At 38.4% G+C, this 25446-nt stretch overlaps 1 protein-coding gene and 1 long non-coding RNA gene across 6 annotated transcripts in view; one reads left to right on the top strand and one right to left on the bottom strand.

Moving 5' to 3' along the window:
• LOC132141166 (kelch-like protein 13) overlaps positions 1–25446 on the top strand; it is a 75941-nt gene that overhangs the window by 4226 nt on the left and 46269 nt on the right. For 2 of the 4 annotated variants that reach the window (XM_059550462.1, XM_059550465.1), the window contains exon 2: positions 19233–19310. In XM_059550462.1, coding sequence (XP_059406445.1) covers positions 19258–19310 — 53 coding nt within the window. In that variant the 5' untranslated portion in view covers positions 19233–19257. Of the gene's footprint in view, positions 1–19232; positions 19323–25446 lie in introns of all 4 variants that reach the window. The other 2 variants (XM_059550461.1, XM_059550464.1) reach the window with 1 other exon arrangement.
• LOC132140398 (uncharacterized) lies at positions 2268–4975 on the bottom strand. 2 transcript variants are annotated; one of them, XR_009433794.1, is made up of 4 exons: positions 4824–4975; positions 4552–4629; positions 2664–2715; positions 2268–2584 (listed from the first exon to the last, which is right to left on the bottom strand). It is a non-coding gene; the product is annotated as an uncharacterized LOC132140398 (long non-coding RNA). The 2 variants fall into 2 exon arrangements; XR_009433793.1 differs by having other exon boundaries at positions 2678–2715.

Genomic DNA, 25446 nt, shown 5'->3' with positions numbered 1-25446 from the left:
CGACTGTCATTAAAAAAATAAAATAAATCTATCAGGTTGATTTATTTCATTTTAGCATCCATAGCAAGCATTTTGATAGGAAAGGATGACTAACACCACAAAAAACGACGTTGCATCTTTAACTGACGAACACGTTTCCCACGACTGTACGTGCACTTGCTCCATTGATAACTGTGCACATCATTTTGTCTGACCGTATGTGCACCGGCAGAACGCAGCACCTGCCGCCACTAAAGCACATTATATTTGTCCCATATTGTCATTAAAATACATACTGACTTCAACTTGGACCTCTAAATAAATAGACTGCTCTTGTTATGTAAGTATGAGGGATAGATTTAGTTCACAGGTCATTTCAAGAGTGATAAAAAAACATTTATTTTCATCTCCCGACTGCATTATTATTTGTAAAATAAGGTCTTTATGGAGTGTGTGTATAGTATAACAGTTTATATTTCATTAATTTAGGTAAATGAACAAGTGTCTCAGTCCTCAAGGGACTATTTGGTCAACCAGCTTATTCCTGCTTGAAAAGCAAAATGTTATTAATAGTGTAAAAGACATCAACAACTTTGAAGCACATGCTGATTGATGGACTCAACATTACTTACTACTTTCCAGCAACACTACGTTCAATGAAGGTAAAATAGTAAAAAACCTAATAATAATTCATATAAATGGAACCAGAATTGGAGCTGAAAAATTTCTAACGATACCCAACCCTGCTTATTAAGATCCAAATACTGTAATATATGTTTTTTATTTTGACATTTCCAACCTTTTAAATTAAGTTGACAGTAAGTAATGAACAGTATTGAGCATTGAGTAGTTTAATATTGTGCATTTTTCCGTACCACTATTTTTTTAAATAGTAGTTTAATGATTTTAATGGAACCAGAACTGGAAATTTGTAACGATTTCCAACCCTAAATATCTCAGACTCCGTGTGCAAAGACCTTTAACTGAAATAAAATGTAAAAATCTTTTTTTTTTTTATTAAAAATTTTATTTTCACTTCTTGCCAGGGCAATATTTTTCATTTTACTTTAGTTTAACTTTAAATACTAAATAACTAAAACGAAGAAAAAAAAACTTTTATAAAAAATTTACTATAAATAAAAATAAACATCAGATATTAACAAAATGATAATGCCACCTATTTTGACAGGCCAGACAGAATGTTTCAGAGATTACCTGCAGACTTTTAGAACATTTTTGGAAAAGGTTGATTAAATAAATACAACAGAGAGTGACTGTGGACTTAACTGACAGTGAAGGTTCTTTTTTTGTCTAGCTCTGATGCAACTGACTGTTTTAAAAGCACATTAAAGTGTGTGTGCCAGAGTGAAACTATTAGTTCTTTGAAAGTCTATAAGGAGACGTACTAAACCCGAACATCTCAGTGAGGTTTGGGGTGTTTAGCACAGCTTATCTTTGACCTCTGTCTGTTGCTAAGACACTGTGGTTGCCACGGCAATGAGGAAGAATTGTACAAGCCATTGAAGTGCAGAAATTCTTTCCATGGTAGGATGCATTCAAAAGTGCTCATCCTTACAGCCTGGACAGAGTCTTCTTCATGGAATCAGGAACTCAGAATTGAACAAATGTTACCAGAGTGCAATGAAAGAAGAAAGAAGTGGTTTTGAGGTTTCTAGAGCTATAGTGTGATATAGGGAAATATTTCTTCACCAAATTATGAGCTGTTGTGTAGATTTCTACACTCAAAAAAATTACTCTTTAAACTTACTTAAGTCAATTATGGACAGTGGTTCCACACAACCAAATTGTGTTTTGATAACATTAATGGAATTTGTTGAATCTATGCAAACTCCTTGTGTTGTGACAACACAATTGAATGAGGTAGAATCTATCTGAAATAGTAATGTCCAACCAAATCAATTTATTCACTTTGCTTCAACTTAAACCGGTTAAGTTAACTGAACATGTTTTGGTTTATTACAATCTAGCCAATTTTGTTTCACTCTATCAACATAAGGAGGTTTGTTTCAAATTACTCATTTCAATTATGGACAGTGGTTCCACACAATTAGTTCTAGTTGCTTTAACTAAATATTTTCTATTTAAAGTTACTCCCTTCAACAAAGCATTTTTTGTGTGATTTGTCTTGTAATGAGTCAAAAGACAAGATGTCACAAATGATCAAAGTGTATTTGTTAAACAAGCAATAAATAATTACACACAGTTACAGTAAATACAGTTTAAACCACATTAAAGAATGTAATTACAGAATTACAAATTTACAAAATAGCAGAAATATCAAACTACTCATTTTCTAATTGGCATTCATGGGTAACCAATCAAACCTTATTCCAGGAACAGGAACTGGCTCCAGAAATAACTTCTTCAGTACTCCAAATGTGTACCTGAGTTCAGGAGGGTTGCTCAAGTTCAGTCCATATATCAGTCCCAGCAACATGGTTTTGCAGACTGTAAACTGCTAGGTCCTGAAGAACTTTATCTTTTAAAACTCCAACTTCTGCTGAACTGTCTTCAATGATGCAGCTTCAAATAGATTCCCACGAGTCTTCCGGATCACCTCCTGATTGCTGCCAACGTCTGTATCCTAGAAGTATTTAAAAGGATGGAGAACTCAAATTCTTGTGTATTAACTTTAACAAATCATGTATTAACCTTGAACTCACCATATACTCCATACTGCTAGGGTCTTCATTTGGATACTTCAATTTCATTAGTCTGAAGATGAAAACAACAAAATTTAGCCTTTGTTTTTTTCCCCTAAAATTACATGAAAAAAAGTCAGTCATTCATCTCCTTATGGGAAATACAGGCAAGCAGAAAATGGTACACACATCTGGACCCTGCACGGTAAGCAACAGAACTGGAATGTTCCCAGACCTAGAAACATAGTAAAGACATTAGTAAAACAGTCCATGTGACATCAGTGGTTCAACCATAATTTTACAAAGCTACAAGAATACTTTTTTGTGCAAACAAAACCAAAACAGGGACTTTATTCAACAATTCTTCTCCAAATCGCATCTTCCACCATTATCAACAGCACGTAAATAATTCATGCGCATGGTGCTGCTGACCTAGAACACGCATGCGCTGAGCCTTGATTACACGCAGAAGAAAGCAATGTTCATGCCTCTTGTTACTCTCCATAATGGTGGCATATGTGATTTGGAGAAGAATTGTTGAATAAAATCGCTATTTTTGTTTTCTTTGCACAAAAACGTATTCTTGTAGCTTTGTAAAAGTGTGGTTGAAGCATTGATGCCACATGAACTGTTTTACTGATGTCCTTACTATGACTCTGGGAACATTTCAGTTGCATTGCAGCCTTTATGGAGGTTCAGAAATCTCTCGCATTTTCATAAAAATATTAGGGATGCACCGATTGGACGGTTTTTGCTTAAAATACGCGATTGGTAATCGGCCGGTCTTTGGCTTTTTTTTCGGCCGATTTTTCCGGAAGTGCGTCCGCGTGCTCAGACTACATCTACATGAGGGTGAGTAATTAAGAGGGCTGTCACTTTTGTGAAAAATATCATTTTCGATTTTTAAGACATAAGTGTTCATTGAATCGATTGTAAAATCGATTTTTCATGTCAAAAAAAAAAAAAAAGACGTTTCCTTTTTCAACGTCAAATAACAGACGAACGTAAAGAGAGCGCTGGAAACGCACAAGGCAGCAATATTTCTTATTTATTGGCATGAAGTTTCGTGCAGAATAACAAACAGCAAACAACAAAAAATATATGTGCAGAGGGGACGGCTGCCATGACAAAAGAAAAACATCAGTGCAGGCTTCAACCCGGCTGCATTTATGATTTAGGCAATTCAAAAAATCCCCAAGATTATTTTAAATAATGATTCAATCCATTTCAAACAACTGTTCAAAAAAATGTAACTTTAAATGGACTTGAGAACAGGCCATGTGTCCAGAGCAGAGCGTTTTTTATTCACTATGTCCAGCTGTTGAGAAGACGCGCTCCGACCGCACTGATGTCCCAGGGACACTCAGGTACAGCTGCGCAATTCTCCACCACAGAAGCCGGTCACTGTCAGCTTGCTATATCATAACTCAGAATCTCCTGTAACTAGAAGCGCGAATGAGGCGAATTCGCGTCTACCGCGCCGCGAGACCTCCAGACGCTCTATTCGCGTTTGGTGTGAACGCAGCATAAGAGGTCGCTTTCGACGTCACTGGGTCTTATAGGCGCGTAAAATTGCTGGTTTTTTTTGTTTAGCTTTCGCAACGCATACTGCACTTTCGGAATTCTTTATTTTCTTTTTTTGCTTGTTTGTGAGTTTTGTTACATCTATATTTTTAATTGTTTAATTATTTTAAAATGAATAGTGTACATATTTGGTTAAAATCGATTCCCTATTTTCATTTTCGAAACTTTTTTTGGTTGGTCCGATCGATTGTGCAATCGATTTTCGAACTAAAAGTGACAGCCCTAGTAATTAATGACATGTTTATTTTTGGGTGACCTAGCCAGTTAAACACACCTGAACCAGCTAATCAAGGTTCTTGGGAATTTTAAAACAATAAAGTATTACTAGAAGTTCCAGGCAGGTGAGTTAGAGCTAAACTCCACAGAACACTGGCTTTCCTAGAGCAGGTCTGGACACCCCTGCCTTGCATCAAAATGAATTGTTTTTGGGAGGCAAATTCATTCATAATCTGTCAGTTTAAAGTAATACCACATATTTTGTATTTATTGTATTAATAAATCTAATCTTAATCTATCCGTCTTTTTTTGTCAATTTCCAGTGGCCAGTGAGAGAATAATGTTTTAATACAAGGTTGTGTTGAGTGCAGTTGTTCTTACCTGTGTAGTGGGCACCAAGAGGGTTTCAGTATTTGTCCAAGCACTCTTCTTCAGTATGCAAACATCTTCATGAGTTCTGTAGTGTGGATCCAGTTTGGCAAAGACTGTTGATTCTAATGGGCCTATGGTAATTCTGTATGTCTCAAATTCTGCACAAATCTGTAAACAAATTAAGTGCAATGTGTTACAAAAAAAAAAAAGTTTAACAGCAAAAACCAATTCAATTATCAAAATATTAAGTGATTTATTTGTGTGTGTGATGAATAGTGTCATGTTTACCATTCCAAAAGGGTGAACCTGATTACGTATCTGGAGCATTTGTATAATGTGAATAGCTCAGAGTAGTGTCCGGTTTAAAGTCATTGTATGACCACACCGCCATGTTCATAAACAAAGCTTCAAATACTTTCACTGTGCTGAGCCAGGCCTCTCCAAACTCGGTCACATTACATGGTTAGACATTTATTTATTATTTAGCTTTTTGCAATAAGTTAAAATATACATATTCTAACAAATAAAGGGAATTACTTCCGCTTTTGAAAGTCATTATGTATTACTAGTATACAATTAAGTTATACAAGTAAATCTATTTTGCACACAAAATGAGAAAAGAGAGAAACTCCTATTCGCCATTTGATTAGCTATTGGAGGAAGTAGCTGAATGACAAATCATTCTGCCTCTTAACATCTCTTATTGTAAGCCATATGTATAATAAAAGTAAAGGTAAGTGATAGGACGTTTTATTTTTGGATAAACATTTTACTAATAAATACAATCTCTCTTAAAATACCTTATTGGGTTATGATATTTAAAACAGTTTGGTTTGATCTAGCGCAGAACTAAAACTTTAATGAAATATTTCCCACAATTATAAAATAAATGTATGATTAGCTAGCTCCACACTGGAGAGCATAACAGGAAATCAAGTTATAATTCTAGCGACACTGACTCTGTATTTTCATGTTTAATATTGAAAAGCTATCTATTGCATAAGGACTGTTATATAAATAAACGTGACTGGACATTTCTTTACTGGAGTGGCTGGAGAACCTCAGAGTTCGTGCAAACATCCACATCGCTGTAATCAAATATGTTCTTAAGAGCTGCTTTTACATCGCGGTCAGTTTTTGTTGTGTTTATAAAGTTATTGAGAGCAAGGCGTGCAGTATATATTTACATATTCATCCAAGGTTCGGATCGGCTCGGTTTGCTCAAACTGAAGTGCTATCTTCTTCTTTTGAATTGAATCAGGAGAGTGTATTACAATCTTGCGCTACAGCGCCACACTGGTCAAACTGCATTATTGGAGGCTTTCACAAGGCATACGAGATCAGACAACTAACGTTACTCAAAAACATTTGCCGACAATTTTTTTTTATCGTCGATGTTGTCGATAATGTCGACTAATTGTTTCAGCCCAAGTGTATATATATATATACAGCCCAAGAAATTAAAGACTTTGACTTAACACAAGAAAAACTTTAGATTTTCTTACCTGACTGGTACCTCTTGCTCTCCTTCGCACCGTCATCAAATGCGTTGGAAATCGTAAAATTAAGTAAAATTGAAAATGAAACATTTTAAGTTGATTAAGCACAATAAAATTGTGTTTTGGCAGAAAACTAAATATACTTGTTGTTTTAACAAAACATATCTGTGTAAAACGAACAGTGCCACAAATCCATTTTTTTGAGTGTATGTAGTGTTGTCACGGTACCAAAATTTCAGTATTCGGTACCGATACCAGTGAAAATCCACGGTTCTCGGTACCAATTTCGGTACCAAAGCGAAACACAAAAATATGCTAATTAAAAAAAAATTACTAAAAACCTTTTAGCACTAAAAATAAAACCAATGCCATTCTTTATACTTATTTACAATTGTGTTTAAAGTTTTTCTACAAGTTATATAATTATGAAAAACAGTAAACAAGTTTCACCCAAATTTAATTTGTCTTTTTATTTATGAAATTTAAACACATTTTATTTTTGGTAAATGAAGGGGATTTGCTATTAAAATTAAAACATGGAAGAAATATTGTGATTTTATTTCTTTAAAAAATAAATTTTTATAAATTTTTTCAACAGTAGTAGCAGTATCACATACATTTTACTAAATAATAGTAATATTTCTAGCACAATGCCTTTATGTAAAAATTAACTTTTAGGCCTAATGAATATGAATATTAAATATATATATTTGTCATTTTAACTGAACTTAAGACTGGTGGTGATGCTTAAGATATTTTTGGTCATTGAGGGTTTCTGTAAAAAAATTGTAATAGATCATATTAATTATTATTAAAAGATAATACTACTACTAATTCTACTATCATACTAATGTATATACAATGCACTATGAATTGATGAGCTGCTGGGTTCATGAATATTAATCACGTTGTCTGCGTTCGGTCAAACTGATTTGCTGAAATCAAAACAGGGACGGTACTAGATCAGCGCCAGCCAATGAAATTGCCATTTGCACATTAGCTCCGCCCACTACCGGAGAAACTGGTATGTCTTCTGCTTGTTCGCAAAAACGATTATGAATAATTCTAAATGAACTCCATTATTTTGACAGGAGAAGACAACAAAGAATAGTTTACATATAGCGTGTCGATTCAGCGTGGTAAGTCTCTCTCTCTCTCTCTCTCTCTCTCTCTCTTTGCATGTGTGAGAAACAGCGCTATCAGTAAAGGGACGGTCAGTCGTGCGCCTTCACAAAGAGTTTACAGAGCATCAAATACAGGTGTGCTGTGCGTCCATTGAGATGAACTGAAAAGTTCAGATCGTTTGATGGAGAGAGAACTCTGAAGCTCAGATGCTGAAATTAATGTTTCATTAACGCTTCAGTCTATGTAGTAAACAAACCCGCACGTCTCTGCCATTCATTAATTCACACAGAGACGCGCAGAACACGGATTCATATTTCAAACAACTTTTGTGGCTTAACATTTACAGATACTGGTCCATATGGAGATTTGATTTGATTAATTTATGCTAACTTTGACAAATTCCATGACTGTCTATATTAAAGTGTAAGTTTCATTTTCATGACTGGATTTTGAGATTCCGTCCTCGTTTTCTGCTTCGTGGAAATCGTAGCGCTGAACCGGGTTTGAATGGGACCTCGGTACTACCGGTACTTAAAGAAACCTGGTACCGTCACATTTACATTTTTTAGTACCGACTTGGTACCGAAGTACCGGGTCTTTTGACAATACTATTTCTAGGTAGGCTACAAGTTGTAGTTTGTATTTTTTTTAAAGGTGTTGTATGTTCAGAAAGTGTATGTAATTGGTTTCAAATTCTCAACTATAGTTGTTCATTCTCTGTGACTGACATAAAGAAACACAGCAAGGATGAGCCCATGTAAAATGCTCTTCTACAGCCTTTAGTCTGATCACACTTTATTCTTGCAGCGGTTGGCTTGTTGATCTATGAGCTGCACCCTCTTGTAGAATGAAGCTGTTAAACACTCCAGCTGGTCACTGAGATTGTCACAGCTGTCACGAGTGTGTCTGCACAGAGGTGGCATTCAGTGTCTGCTTTTCAGCTTTGTTTCCATATCTGTGAGAGAGAACTGTGTATGGTGGCTGATGATGAGGTGGGTCAATATCACTGTAGGGTGCCTTTTGGTGTTCTGTACATAAGTATTTGCCTTGTATTAACTCATTTGCCTGATTAACTAAACATAAAATGCCATCCCCCTTTAGTGACATCAGATTTTTTTGTCTCTTCAGTAGGGCTGGCTCGATACCACTTTTTCAGAACCAATACCAAAAAATCAGAGTATCTGCTGATACCGATACCAGAGCAGTTGTTTTTAAATCAATGTTGAATTTATATACCCGAATGCAGTTACGGCGTTTCACAAAACCTTATGGTCTGGCAGTGGTGCCGGGGCGGGGGGGTTCTCAGTTTTAATAAATAAAATCCAACGGCACAACACTACATCAGAGTTGGTATTGTGGCTTTATCAGACATTTGCACTTAACATTGAATGGAGTGCAAATGACTGAGATCTGTGTTTTGTCTGTCATTAGAATGGCTGTATCTGATGCAGCAAGTGCATCGCATTAAACGCTATCATCAACTTACAGGTTATAACTTTTATTGTAGCTATATGGGTGCTATAGTTTCTTGTCGTTTAATACACTTGGCCAAAATATAATGAAAAGATGAAGCGCTATATGCACAGTATTTATAAAATGTACAAAAGTATACAACTAGACATCAAAAGTGAAGACTCTTCTCCTCTTTTCAAACTAGGGATGGACGATATATTGCATGCGATTGTCGCACGCATTTCGTCAGTAAAGCTGGTTCCCTGATTAGCGGTAAATCGCCATCATCTGCTTTTAGACGGAGCGCCATTTAATAGACAGAGCCGTAGATCACTGACAAGCTACGCAATATCGCGTTCATTATCGCAGATGAATCGCCTTCGATAATGAACGTGATATTATGCAGCTTGTCAATGATCTACGTAGAGCTGAAACAACGAATCGATTTAATCGATAAAAATCGATTATTAAAATAGTTGTCAACTAATTTAGTCATCGATTCGTTGCTAAATAACTTTTATTTGCCGTAAGCGGCTCATTTCGTGCATATTTCAAATCTGCGGTGACCAAAGTGTGGCAGTAATGAGCCACCGGAGGTTTTACTCAGCCAGTACAGCAGGAGAAGTAGCGAATAGCCAATAGCTGGCCTCGTTTTATGTCACGTGCTTCCCGAACAGCGTCTCTGCAGCATTTAGCGTGATGTGGGAGTACTTTACTTTGAGCCTTCAAAAAAGAAGATTAACCTGTAAACTCTGCACTACTGAACTGTTTAAGGGGACGTTCACATATCGCGTCTTTTGCGCGCTCAAGTTGGTTATTTCCAACACCGCACCGCATCGAGTTAAAAACATCTCAACTTTTCAGAATGCTGCAAGCGCATCGCGGGTCATGTGACAAGAACTAACCAATCAGCTTCATCCTTTCCCGTAACAACGTTAAAAGCTCAGTCAAGATGAAAGGAACAGCTGATCATAGTTGTATATGGATTTCCATTTTGAAATAAATTTAGTAGCAGAGCTACTGCAAGCGATTTTTAAAGCTGCAAATCCATTTATCCTTTGCTGAAATTTCCGCGTCTTCAAGGAGAGAGCACGTCATGGTTGCTTAGCAAAGGCAGACGCCTCAGGGGCGCTTCTGTCCGAACGCTTTGGAAAGGAGGAGAAAGCGGTGCACCTAGCGTTTTCCACGCGTTTTTAGGCACGATATGTGAACGGCCCCTAAGACTTTTATTTGTGCAGATTCTCCAGTACAATGTTGTTTGCAAATGTTTAGTCGTAAAAGCTGATAACATTGCTTTTTAACAGTTAACATTTAAAGCTTTACAAACATGTTCTGTGATCAGTTTGTCGTTTACCAGTTCAAAATTCAGTCGTGCAGCCTAATTATGACTGAATGAGAGAGGTAAATGTTTAAAGATATTTGAAATGCACTTTTTTTTCTAAGTATTCACTGCTCTTTTTCACACAGCAGGTTTTTTGTGTGTGACTGTCCAATTTTTTCTTCTGGACAACCTTCTGATGGATTTTACTTTAAATTGTGAGTTCCATTCAGGCTTCATGCCACTGGCACTTTATTCGAAGGATTGTTTACAATTTCACAGCAAAAGCTATAAAGCTGTTTCCCAGTAAATAATAAAATACAATGCACTGCAATTTTATTCTGTTTTATCCTTATTCTTCGTGAAAATATGTTCTGAAAGATTCCTTAATAAGCTTCGTTCGGGATGTTAAACTACGTTAGGAGCTCTAAGGACTGCCATGGTGAAAACATTATTTTAAATCTCCTTGTGAAATTTGCTAGAGTATGGGTCAGTGTTCTGATTGCAGAAGAGTTCGACAAAGGATTACTAACACAATAAAACAACTCCAGGTATATTTTTGATTAGGATATGACAGTGCAAAATGGTTAAAATCTCTTAAAAATCCATGCTGAAGGATAAAGACCATTTATTAATAATTTACTTGGGGAAAAAATGGGAAAAACTAAAATATAAGTACATAAACCGATTAATCGTAAAAATAATCGACAGATTAATCGATTATCAAAATAATCGTTAGTTGCAGCCCTAGATCTACGGCTCTGTCTATTAAATGCTGCTCCATTTGAAAGCAGGCGATTTACCGCTAATCAGGGAACCGGCTTTACTGATGAAATACGCGTGACAATCGCATGCGATATATCGCCCATCCCTACTTCAAACACACCAAAACATTGACCTTTATAGACTTAGTGTTTGAATAAACAAAACACCGTACTTTTTCAAACATCAGTTATTTATTATACATTAGGAACAAGTGGTGATCTGTCTCCAGGAACTGCATGGTGCATCAATCTGAATGGAGGAGGGTTGAAGTTTTGAGGTTTCGCTTATAGTTTGACAATGACATTATGAGCTTTAGTGACCAGCTCTTTTAAATGCTTTTAAATGGATAAATATTTATAAAACCCTCAAACAGACATAAGAGAGACCAGTGGCACTGATTAAAATAATAATAACAAAATATAATAGAGAGATGAAGATGACGGCACACCTGCCACACTCTGCCATATGAAATATCCGCCTCTGCCTGAATGTGTTTTGACCTGATCATCAGTCTGTTGTCTGTTGTGCACAATACTAAATATAGACAACTTCATCATAAAGAAAAAAAAAGAAAGCTACACGTCTGAAGCACAGATAGCAGGAAGCGAACTGCCGACTGCACAAAATAAGAGTCCCTTTCATGCTTACTGAAGCTGTGCGAGTGTACTTTACCTGTTCGCGCCCTGGACAGGCGGAGACAGTGAAGGGATGTTCAGCTCAACTTATCGTGTGTTGGATGAGAAACGAGAAGGAATAAACTGACAAATCTGATTTTTTTTTGTTTTTTTTGTAGAGTAGAACTTGCATACATGTTTGAAAAGCCAGAAATAAACGTCGATTCTGTATAGGATGATTATTTTTATTTTACCTTAAAATTTTATCGACTGAATTTGATTTTAAAATCACCTGTTGTAGCACACTGAAAAAGTGTTTTTTTCATCCAATTAAAAAATATCTAGGGTAATGATCGCATCTATATTTTTTCATTTTTAAAAAATTTGCACCATAGTTTGGTGTGTTAGTTTTATTCGCACCAACATTATTAGATTTTAACTTTTTGGAATAATATTTATATAGCATATCTTTATTTAGTTTCACTGGTAAAGACCTTGTTTTAAATTTAAAACCAAATTTAAAAACTAAAATACTGAATGCTAATGCTAAATTTGTGTTGATTGTGGTGTTTGGACTGTAGAACTATGCAGTTGTTGCCTTTAATTTCACATGGTCACAGTTAATCTTTTAATTTAAGGCCAGTTCTATGTAGTTTCAACCCAATTCAAAAACAAAAGCTAAATGCTGATGTCATTACCATCTATGTCTGTATTGAATGTAGGCTACTTATTGTGCAGTTACTGCTGTTAATTTCAGATGGTTACCGTTATTGTTTTCAATAGCCAAAACCAGTTTGGCCTATTAAATACCAAATAAACATCTTGTTTATGCACACTTTCCTTCTTTCTTGTTTGTTGCTTAAAGAGTAAAAAAAAAAAAAAACGGAAATCGGTATCGGAATCGGCCAGTTTGCTTGTAAAAAAAAACGGTATCGGAATCGGCCATGAAAAATCATGATCGTGCATCCTTAATCATAATCTATGGTAAATACTGTTATAAACTAGGTTAGTGGATAATTCAGTAGCTAAAGTTACTCTAGAAAAATCATGAGTGCACAATAATTTTTATAAAATCTAAAATTAGGGCGAAAAAACTATTTAGTGGGGAACAAATAAAAGTGAATAGTGTAGGACTAAACCTAGTAAAATTATACACATTGATCTTTGTATTGTTGTAAAATTTGTTCTTGAAAAACAATTAACATGTGACCCTGGACCACATACCAGTCATGACATTTTATACATAATCTGATCTGAAAGATGAATAAATAAGCTTTCCATTGATGTATGGTTTGTAAGGATAGCACAATATTTGGCCGAGATACAACTATTTGAAAATCTGGAATCTGAGGGTGCAAAATAAATCTAGATATTGAGAAAATGTATTTAATATTCTAATGATTTTTGGCATAAAATAAAAATCAGTCATTTTGACCCATTCAGTGTATTTTGGTTTTGTGCTCCAGGGTCATATATATATATATATATATATATATTAGTGTTGTCAAAAGACCCGGTACATATATATATATATATATATATATAAGTGTTGTCAAAAGACCCGGTACTTCGGTACCAAGTCGGTACTAAAAAAAAATTTATGTGACGGTACCAGGTTTCTTTAAGTACCGGTAGTACCGAGGTCCCGTTCAAACCCGGTTCAGCGCTATGATTTCCGCGCTATGTGTTCTGCGCGTCTCTGTGTGAATTAATGAATGGCAGAGACGTGCGGGTTTGTTTACTACATTGTCACAGTGTCTGGGTTGTGTCCCTGGGTTTCCACTAGATGTCCTCCTTTCTCACGGTGTCTGTCACCTTATCACTTCCTGTCTCCTTATTTGGTCACCTTCCTCCTTGTTTAGGTAATTGATTGTTCCCCACCTGTCTCCTGTTTCCCCATCATCCTTTTGTGTATTTATACCCGGTCTGTCTGAGTCTGTGTCACGGAGTCCTTGTGTATGTTTCATGCTTTCCGTAGTCTTGCCCTTGCCGTGTGTTATTGTCTGTTTTCATGTTGTTTGGATATTCTGGTTTTGACCCTGCCTGGACTGTTTATTCTTTGGATTGCCCCTTTAATAAAGTCACATACCTGCACTTGGATCTCTCCGTGTTTCTTGAACCACCAGATGTGACAGAAGGACTCCGTCCCACTGAGATCCAGCGGTATGTCTTTTTCCCGTTCCCCAGCCAAGATGGCGGAGCGGAGAGCTCAGTATCTCCGGCTGATCGCCCTCCGTCAAGAGGGCAATGAGGTGGGTGCCCTGGCACAGGTGTTCTGGTCCCTGGCCGAGGGTATGGGATACAACGATGCCGCCCTAAAGGACTATTTTAATGGCGGGCTGGATGATCCAGTGTCTCAGGAGGAGATGGCGCAGTTGGAGACACTGGAATTCTGGGAATTTGTGCGCTACCTGCAACATCGGCTTCGGTGGGATGCCCCAGCCACTTATGTCTCTTCCGGCGGGGTGGTCGTCAGCCCAGCACCACTGCCCAGGATGGCAACCAGCCAAGCGCTACAACCCAAGATGGCCGCCAGTCCAGCACCACTGCCCAAACTGGCCGCCAGCCCAGAGCCACAGCACAAGATGGCCGACTCAACGCCTGAGTCTCCAGACAAGGTGTCACCGACTCGCCAACATAGAGGGCGGAGGAGGAGGAGACAGGCGTCTACCGTTCCTCAAGGCCCAGAGGACGTTCCCGAGGCGGTGCCCGATGCTGTTCCGGAGGCCGAGGCGGTGCCCGATGCTGTTCCGGAGGCCGAGGCGGTGCCCGATGCCGAGGCGGTGCCCGATGCTGTTCCGGAGGCCGAGGCGGTGCCCGATGCCGAGGCGGTGCCCGATGCTGTTCCGGAGGCCGAGGCGGTGCCCGATGCTGAGGCGGTGCCCGATGCCGATGCTGTTCCGGAGACCGAGGCGGTGCCCGATGCTGTTCCGGAGGCCGAGGCGGTGCCCGATACTGTTCCGGAGGCCGAGGCGGTGCCCGATGCCGAGGCGGTGCCCGATGCCGAGGCGGTGCCCGATGCCGAGGCGGTGCCCGATGCCGAGGCGGTGCCCGATGCCGAGGCGGTGCCCGATGCCGATGCTGTTCCGGAGGCCGAGGCGGTGCCCGATGCCGAGGCGGTGCCCGATGCCGAGGCGGTGCCCGATGCCGAGGCGGTGCCCGATGCTGTTCCGGAGGCCGAGGCGGTGCCCGATGCCGTTCCCGAGGCCGAGGCGGTGCCCGATGCCGTTCCCGAGGCCGAGGCGGTGCCCGATGCCGTTCCCGAGGCCGAGGCGGTGCCCGATGCCGTTCCCGAGGCCGAGGCGGTGCCCGATGCCGTTGCCGAGGCCGAGGCGGTGCCCAAGACCGGTCTAGAGTCAGGGCTAGTTCCTGTTGACCTTCCAGGGTCGAGTCAGGTCCCAGTGGACTCTCCAGGGTCGAGTCAGGTCCCAGTGGACTCTCCAGGGTCGAGTCAGGTCCCAGTGGACTCTCCAGGGTCGAGTCAGGTCCCAGTGGACTCTCCAGAGTCAGGGCCAGTCACTGATGACCTTCCAGAGTCAGGGCGGGTCACCGTTGAACGTTCAGAGTCAAATCAAGTCACTGGGTGGGCTGCTGCTCGGCCCTGTTGGACTCCGGCATCGACCACAGGGGGGTGGTGGTCATCCGCTCCGCCCTGGGGGACCCTGGCGTCGACCACGAGGACGTGGTGGTCCTCCGCTCCGCCCTGGGGGGCTTCCGCTCTGACCACGAGGACGTGGTGGTCCTCTGCTCCGCCCTGGGGGGCTTCCGTTCTGACCACACGGACGTGGTGGTCTTCCATTCCGCCCTGGGGGGCGTCCGCTCTGACCACGAGGACGTGGTGGTCTTCTGCTCCGCCCTGGGGGGCTTCTGCTCTGACCACACGGACATGGTGGTCTTCTGCTCCGCCCTGGGGGGCGCTTGCCCTGACTACACGGTTGTGGTGGTCTTCTGCCCTGCCCTGGAGGACTCTGGCCTCGACCACAAGGACGTGGTGGTCTTCTGCCCCGCCCTGGGGGGCTTCATGTTGTTTTTTGTTTGTTGTCTTTGTATTTACTCCTGTCCCTGTTCCTCTCTGTAGTCTGGCCCTCCATCCCTCCCCCTGAACCTCCTCCAGTCCTCCTCCCTCCTGGTCTTCCTGTTTTGTGGTTACTTTCTGGTGCCTGTTTCCAATGTCTTTCTTTTCTGGCCCTCCATCCCTCCCCCTGAGCCTCCACCTGTCCGCCTCCCTCCTGGTCTGTTTTGTGTCTGTCGTGGAGCGTCTGGGAGCCGCTCCGTAGAGGGGGGGTTCTGTCACAGTGTCTGGGTTGTGTCCCTGGGTTTCCACTAGATGTCCTCCTTTCTCACGGTGTCTGTCACCTTATCACTTCCTGTCTCCTTATTTGGTCACCTTCCTCCTTGTTTAGGTAATTGATTGTTCCCCACCTGTCTCCTGTTTCCCCATCATCCTTTTGTGTATTTATACCCGGTCTGTCTGAGTCTGTGTCACGGAGTCCTTGTGTATGTTTCATGCTTTCCGTAGTCTTGCCCTTGCCGTGTGTTATTGTCTGCTTTCATGTTGTTTGGATATTCTGGTTTTGACCCTGCCTGGACTGTTTATTCTTTGGATTGCCCCTTTAATAAAGTCACATACCTGCACTTGGATCTCTCCGTGTTTCTTGAACCACCAGATGTGACATACATAGACCGAAGCGCATGATGCTTGCATTAATTTCAGCATCTGAGCTTCAGAGTTCTCTCTCCATCAAGCGATCTGAACTTTTCAGTTCATCTCAATGGACGCACAGCGCACCTGTATTTGATGCTCTGTAAACTCTTTGTGAAGGCGCACGACTCGCCGTCCCTTTACTGATAGCGCTGTTTCTCACACATGCAGAGAGAGAGAGAGAGAGAGAGAGAGAGAGAGAGTCTTACCACGCTGAATCGACACGCTATATGTAAACTATTCTTTGTTGTCTTCTCCAGTCAAAATAATGGAGTTCATATAGAATTATTCATATTTATTTTCGAACAAGCAGAAGACATTCCGGTTTCTCCGGTAGTGGGCGGAGCTAATCCGCAAATGGCAATTTCATTGGCCTGCGCTGATTTCTTACCTTCCCTGTTTTGATTTCAGCAAATCATTTTGACCGAACGCAGACAACGTGATTAATATTCATGAACCCAGCAGCTCATCAATTCATAGTGCATTGTATATACATTGATATGATAGTAGAATTAGTAGTAGTATTGTCTTTTAATAATAATTAATATGATCTATTACTATTTTTTTTACAGAAACCCTCAATGACCAAAAATATCTTAAGCATCACCACCAGTCTTAAGTTCAGTTAAAATGACAAATATGCATTCATTAGGCCTAAAAGTAAATTTTTACATAAAGGCATTGTGCTAGAAATATTACTATTATTTAGTAAAATGTATGTGATACTGCTACTACTGTTGAAAAAAATTATAATACTTTATTTTTAAAAGAAATAAATCACAATATTTCTTCCATGTTTTAATTTTAATAGCAAATCCCCTTTATTTACCAAAAATAAAATGTGTTTAAATTTCATAAATTAAAAGACAAATAAAATTTGGGTGAAACTTGTTTTTCATAATTATATAACTTGTAGAAAAACTTTAAACACAGCTGTAAATAAGTATAAATAATGGCATTGGTTTTATTTTTAGTGCTAAAAAGTTATTATTATTTTTAATTAGCATACATACATGTGTGTGTATATATATATATATATATATATATATGTGTATGTATATGTGTGTGTGTGTTTGTATATATATGTGTGTGTATATGTACATTCTGTAAAATTAAAGGTAATTTATTTTACATTTATAGCACAGTAATGATGCAGTGCTATAATGCAGATGAGACTAACAAGAAAGGCTATTAAAGGCTCCAAATACAGAACAGCACAAAGCACGTATGCACTTCATAAGTGACTTGACTTAAATATTCGCATGTACCTCACACTAAACTGTGTGGAATGGCTTCAGAACACTTAAAATATAGAGTGAAATCTAGTACACGAAAACTTGATGGCGCTTTATTATGTGTCTGTGGCTTTTGTGGTGCTTAACAATAATAGAATAGTATAAGCACAATATCAGATTTGGATTGGCCTCGTCTGACCGATACCCGATCCAGCAGAAAAAGCCAGTATCAGAGCTGATACCAATCCTGACTATCGGATCGGAGCACCAGTACTCTTCAGTGGCGGGAATTTCAATGACTTGGGTGAATAAGTTGGGTTAATTTTCAAATTACAAATGTTCTTCCTTTGAGTTTGCTTACTTTGCGATTTGTTTTTTTTTTTTTTTAGATTTGCTAAAAATTGCATTGTTAGCAGTATACTTTTAACATATACAGTACATTTTAAAAGTGGGGGTCAGTAAGGTTTTAAGGTTTAATTAAATATAAGTGACAGTAAAGATATTGTCATTATCTAACTTTCTATTTATAAAAGAATTCTAATAAAACTGCTTTTAACTGTGATAAGAAATGTTTTTTGGACACCAAATCATGATGAAAGATCATGTGACACTGAAGACTTGTGTAATGGATGATGAACATTCAGCTTTGCCATCACTGGAATAAATTGCATTTGAAATAAAGATGAGATAGAAAATGTTTATTTTGAAATGTAGTAATATTTCACAAAATTACTGTTATTACAGCATATTTGGTCAAATAAATGCAGCCATGTTGAGTATTAGGGCTGTCACTTTTGAGAAAAATCAAATTCGAACGGATATGGAATATCATGAAATGTACCCCCCCCCCCCCCCCCCCCGCACATAAAAAAAAATCACAAATGTATTAACAGTGAGTCATAAACAGGACTATCTGGATTAATATATCTTTTTTTACTTAATGTTTGAAACACCAGGTTATCAACTTAGAATATCAACTTATATGAAGTGCCACTATGTACATCCCACAACATTAGGCTAAATGGAAAAAAGATTCAGAACAGGCACAAACAATAACGTGACAACTTAAACAGCAGCAGGAGTAAGGCCTATAGCCTAGCCTAATTCATTTCTTAATATTGTTTGCTAGAAACACCAGTCTATCAACTTGATCTGGATTAAGTGCGGCTCTCTTTTTATTTACAATGTTCCCCGCGGTGGAGAAAACACGTTCGGAGCGCACAGACGTGCCTGAATACTAGCTCTTATTCGCTTGAATTGGTCATGGGCCTATGCTACAATACAGTTAGAGTGCCCTCTACTGGATAAGATGGCAAAGAATAAAATAAAAAACAAACGGTCTAATCATAGACTGTAAAAAATGCGCTACACATGGCATTTTAAAAACCAGATATTTTATTTATAGTTCGATTACGGATATTTCACGTCATGTTCGAATGCATATTCGAATATCGAATAAAAAGTGACAGCCCTATTGAGTATAAAGGTTAATTCACACTGCACCAAAAGACACCAACAGAGACAGTCAACTGATTACAGTCTGTCACTTCTCAGACATTTCAAGACCAATTCAACATGTTTAAACATGGTCAAAGATGGCTCTGAGTGTGTTAACCCACAGAAAATAAGTCTATTAAATTAGATCTCACCCCTATCGTGATTATTTCCAAAACTCATGATGTTCTCATCTTTCTGCTGATGTTTTAAGGTGTTCTGGGGTTTTGTGCCTGGGCATGGACCACCCTGTGCATAGAGGAGACACCATGTCCATGGGACTACACGACAGGTACTGTGCAATGTATGTCATTTTATTCTTCTACACACACATACTCATACTTCATGTTATCTATTCATTGCCCCTGTACAGAGACACGTGTTCTCATTTACTCTTTTTTTGTCTGGACACCTTCCTCTTGGTTTGCTTTGTTCATCTGTTTTTGTCATGAACACATTACACACACATGATTTTAAGTTTCTCCACCGGCCTCATGTGAGCTGTCATCATGAAGGAAATCGCTAAAACTGTGACATTTGTCCTGCTGTGTGTGTGTGTATTATGCAGTCTATTATGCAGTCTATACTACAAACAAGGCACAATTTGATGCAGGATTTTCAGAAAGATTGAAACTAAATTACAATGCTGTGTCGACTATATTGGATCAGATGTTGCACCACACAAGTGTGAGGAACTATTTTTATCATGTTATCACTATTGCTATCAGAACGCCATATGCTTTAGCAAATGCACTCTCTTGTTTTTGGATGTATCATTGGAGTTGTTGTTTTTTTGTTATTAATGTTATTGTGACAAACATATCAAATGGTTTTGTCACAGACTAGTGCTGTGACTAGTGAGGCTGAGAGAGGGCATATGTGCTCAAACTGCTGCTTTCAGTGCACACTTTTCTATGACATGAAGACTGTACTGTGTCTTTGCTGTTTAATCCATTGTTACACTCATTTGCAATCTAATTTTCTCTGTGGCTAACATGCATATCTATACAGATAATTTACATAAATGCTCTTGAAAATGGACATCTCGGAGCACAAGATAAACCCTGGTACAAATACGTAGTGAAATGTGGGTGTGGTGGATCTTTTTTTTTTTTTCACCCCAAACCTACACTTTTTACACTCATTTACTAACTGCATGCTGTCATACTATCCCGCTGACTAGTTCTTGCTCACACAGATGATATAAGCGTGTGTCATGATGGGCATATGACTGAGATTTGTGTTCCCTACACTCTACAGTCATGCCTGATTGTTTGCTGTCTGTGATGTGTAAATCACAACAGAATTACAGCTTGAGCTCAGAGTGCTATAAACACTAAACACTCAATTAAACAGTACAGCTCCTGAAGTGAGAGCAGAATGTTGGCTGATGGATTCTTCTATATTGTTTAACAGAAAAACAAAGGCAACTGTGAATTCCATCGATCTTAGCCGACCTGCTGCCTGCTGAAATGTTACACGCACTACTCTCATTTTGTGTCTTCACATGCCAAGTTGGTACATAAGGGCTGAGCTTGTGGGCATGTGGATTTGTGATGACTCATGCTTGAGATCATCAGACTAAGACTCAGTCATCTGGTGTGCAGGACAGTATTAACAGGGCTATTTCTGTGTTCTGTTGGAGGAATGATGTACAAGACCTGCAGCCAAGTAACAGTCTCTCTAATGGCTCTTTTAAGGTATATATAGTGGCCCCAAAAGTATTTGGTAACTTAAGCCACATTTCAGTATACATGTCTTTAACAATGTTTACATGTCATTGTCATTCAGTTTACATGTCTTTTATATAACAAAATATCAAAGTAGTGTTAATTTTGAAGAAAAGCACACCACTGTTCATACATATATAAACTGTCCCCTTTTGAACAGTGGTGTGCTTTTCTTCAAAATTAACACTACTTTGATATTTTGTTGTATGTGTATGTGTATATATGTATATGTATGTGTGTATATATTTATATATATATATGTATATGTATGTGTGTGTATATATAATTTTTTAAGGCAATTGATTATTTATTTATTTTTATTCAGCAAGTATGCATTCTATCAATCAAATGTGGCAGTGAATATATTTACGTTGTTAGAAATAAAATTCTATTTTAAATTAGTGCTGTTAATTTCAAATAGTTTATTCATCAAAGAATCTTTGAAAAAATCTATCACCATTTTAAGCAGAACAACTGTTTTCAATACTGATTATAATCAGAGGTGGGTAGTAACGAGTTACATTTACTTCGTTACATTTACTTGAGTAATTTTTTGGGGTAACGAATACTTTTCGGAGTATATTTAAAGATGGGTACTTTATACTCTTACTTGAGTAAATTTTTGGGGGAAAATCTGTACTTTTACTTCGTTACTGAGGGCGACGCTCCTCTCGTTACTTTATCTTAATGCAATAAATGTTATAAATGCTTCAGTTTATTCCAAACGCGCCGTCTACTTTTCTCTGGGCAATGAGCGATGCCCATTCGCGAATGATTCATTCTTTTGAGTAAATTCTGTTCAAAGGCTTGATCAAACCAATTGGCAAACGAGTGAATTGGTTCATGAATCAGTTTGAATGAGTCGTTCAGTTCCCTGCCACACGTGCTGAGCGTCTGAAGTGGTTCACTCGGAGTTGTAACGTTTAAGAACAGAAAGAGCGTTGAAAACGTGGCTGGAACTGCACTGAATTGAAATCTGCAAAGGTTATTATTTGCTAGCGATGGAGATCCTTATTAGATGAACACCGCGTGTGCTGTCTACTGTTTAACAGGTAATAACTTGGGCTACATTCGATTACAGTACACGATACCACTGTGACATTAGTTTGTTGTACGTGTGTGGCTTATAACAGAGGGGAGTCAAGTTGAATGCAGCTTCCAAAAGACAAAACATAGCCGATTAAGATTTTATTAATTTTAATACAATCACACTGGTGCAAGTACGTTCAGCGAGTCATATCATCAGCTGCTAAATTCAGATCTGTGATTGCTTGCTGGCGCTGAGCCAGAGATAGATGCGTTTATACAGCGCTGCGCATTATAACCAATCACACATGATTCTTTTGAGCTTATTAAAGCATTGGCCAATCAGAGGTGTTCAGATGAGTCATCGCTAAAATACCGGTGCTTCCTTCACTCGCTCACTGACTGAATACCTCTTTCTGGCGAATTCTCTCGCAGGAACAACAAAGTGCAGATGTGTGTACGAATCTTTAATTAAGATATTGATTTCATAGTGTTAACAGTTTCAGTGATTTTAATGGGAGTTTCTGAGAGTGATTGAAATCTATACTGTCAGTGAAAATTATCTTTAATAATGTAAATGTTATTTGCTCTCTTTCTGAACAATGAAAGATTAGTAGCAATATTTATATCACATTAACTTTCAATGTTAAATTCACATTTAATATAAAGTCAGTCGTATTAAAAATATGTTATGGCATGACACCTATATCTGTTACTTAAGTAAACAGACAGGGTTTTATAATAAATTACATAAATTGGAGTAAAGGCTGATGAAATATATACATTTATACACGCACACATACATTACATACATTTTATCTATATATCTAAATAAAAATAGGCTCAGTATATATGACCCAAAGTAACTAGTAACTAACTACTTGAGTAGAATTTTTATCCGATACTCTTTTACTCTTACTCAAGTAACTATTCAAGACTAGTACTTTTACTTTTACTTAAGTAAATATTTCTAGAAGTACTTTTACTTTTACTTGAGTACAGTTATTGGGTACTCTACCCACCTCTGATTATAATAAGAAATCGAGTAGGGCTGAAACGATTCCTTGAGTAACTCGATTACAAAAAATGATCGAGGCAAATTCCTCTGCCTCTAAGCCTCCTTTAATTTATTTTAAATCTCACGTCAGGTTCTTTCACAATAATTTTTTTTAATGTGACACAACGTATTTACGTCACCCACAAAGCGGAAGTAGACACAAGCGCTGCGTCCGAAGTCGCATACTGCAAGGAGTCAGCAGTGTTTTGATTTAAGGGCGCAGGCAAACGTAAAGAGAACGCAGTGGCGTGTGTCCATTGCAAGATAGAGCTGGCATACCACAACTAGGGCCCTATGATTTCCGCGATGCAGAAAATGCGGACGGAATCGCGGAATCCAGTCATAAAAACGGATTTTACAGTTAAACACGGAATGGCACGGAATTTGCCAAATTTTGAATGAATTATTCAAAAATAGGTCATTGCACTTACATCAAATCACGATATGGACTAATATCTGTAAATATTAAGCCAGAACAGACTATTTAAATATGAATCCTGCATGTTCTGCTTGTCTGTGTTAATGAATGGAGCAGAAGCTCGTCTTCCTTTTTATCCTTCCTATCCTTCCTTTTTATCACTGAAGCGCGCGTAACGCTCCGGTGATTTCAGCGTCTGCTGTCTCACTAAATAAGGACGTGAACACATGAACAACATCTCCAGAGCTGCTCTGACAGTCACTTCATGAGCATTTGACCGTTTGATTTGAGTAAAACTAGCGTCACATAACACACCGAACTGTAATGGTACGTCAATCCGTCAAATGTGTCAAAACACAGCTGTGAGTGACGGTGACCATATATAAATGCATCATCATTCATTTATAATGTCCAAATTAGGCTTTTAATGTGATTTAAACTTTAAAAGTACATTAAAATAGAAAGAACACAAAGTTATTCAACATGGAATGGAATAGAAATGTAGTAACTAAATCATTTTACCAGATAATTATTTCATACCGTGTGCTTTGCAAGGCTGCAATACACAGGAAAGATAGTCTATTCATTCCTACAACTTGTTAATTTGTTCCTAAGACTTACTAATTTGTGGCAACTGTTCATGTTTCATAAATTTTGTTCCTTAAGCCATGGTTTAACTTGATTGAGGGAACAAATTAATAAATCAAAAGTTTGATAAACACATCTCATCTGTAGTCAGTTCTGGTTTCTACCAACTTCGCTTACTTTCTAAAATCAAAGGCTTTCTCACTCCAATAACTCTGGAAATGGCAGTTCATGCTTTCATCACGTGTCGACTGGATTATTGCAACTCACTATATTGCGGTATATCAGATTCTCAAATCTCCCGTCTTCAGTTAGTCCAAAATGCTGTGGCCAGACTCATCCATAATTGTCGCAAATATGATCATATCTCTCCCATCCTCAGATCTTTACATTGGTTACCAGTCCGGCAGAGAATAGATTTCAAAATTCTTCTCTTTGTCTTCAAATCTTTACACAACCTAGCACCGGTTTATCTCTCTGAACTTATTCATCCGTACATTCCGTCCAGAAGTCTCAGATCCCACGACCAGGCGCTGCTGGTAGTCCCTCGTGTCAGACTTAAGCGTAGAGGGGAGCGTGCTTTTGCGGTGGCAGGGCCCCGTCTGTGGAACACCATGCCTCTAGAGATCAGAACGGCTCCCAACCTCTCTGTTTTTAAGTCTCTGGTCAAAACTTATCTATTCTCGTTAGCATATTGATTACTTATCTTAGACTGTTCTTATTATTTTACATTTGCTTCTTGATTTTATAATTAATCTTAGCTTAGTTGTTCTCTATGTCCTTATGTCTGTTTTTGCTGCTTTTATTTTTATATGCTTGTTCTGTAAAGCACTTTGGTCTGTCTAGCGGCTGTTTAAATGTGCTATATAAATAAATGAACTTGAACTTGAACTAAATCGAACGAATTCTTAATTCATGAAAAAATTTAATGCTTTAAGGAATTGATGAAAAAATGGGAAGCTTTAAGGAAAATCCATAGCCTATGTAAGTAATAGGCCTAAAATAAAAATAAATGTAATAAAAATAATAAAAAAATATACTAAATATATCTGACTTAATTAAGATAATGGATTTAAAACAGAAGTTCACGGAAAAGAAAAGGATGACAACATGCATTCTGTTTGTTTGCTTTATTTGTGAGTGTGCACAAATAAAAGTAAACACTTTTGCGGATTATATCTTACTCCAAAAAGTTTTTTAATGTCTCGGCATATAATCGCACTGGCACTTTGCGTGCAATCCCCCCCCCCCCCCCACACACACACACATACACACATATTCTAGCAATTCAAACTTACATCGCAGTCTGTTAATTATCAAAATAAAATGGTCAACCAAACATGTATAAGCTTTCACTGGTCAGTTTAAATAGACCTTAGTATACTAATCCACTCTGCTGTTATGCCAAGGACATTTTCATGATTTTCATCTTCATCATGTGAAGAGGATGTTTTCTGTCTACAACCCGAATTCCGGAAAAGTTGGGACGTTTTTTAAATTTTAATAAAATGAAAACTAAAAGACTTTCAAATCACATGAGCCAATATTTTATTCACAATAGAACATAGATAACATAGCAAATGTTTAAACTGAGAAAGTTTACAATTTTATG

The sequence above is a fragment of the Carassius carassius genome, chromosome 5 (genome assembly GCF_963082965.1).
Source record: "Carassius carassius chromosome 5, fCarCar2.1, whole genome shotgun sequence".
Lineage (NCBI taxonomy): Eukaryota > Metazoa > Chordata > Actinopteri > Cypriniformes > Cyprinidae > Carassius > Carassius carassius.
This window is presented reverse-complemented; position numbering and strand designations above follow the sequence as displayed.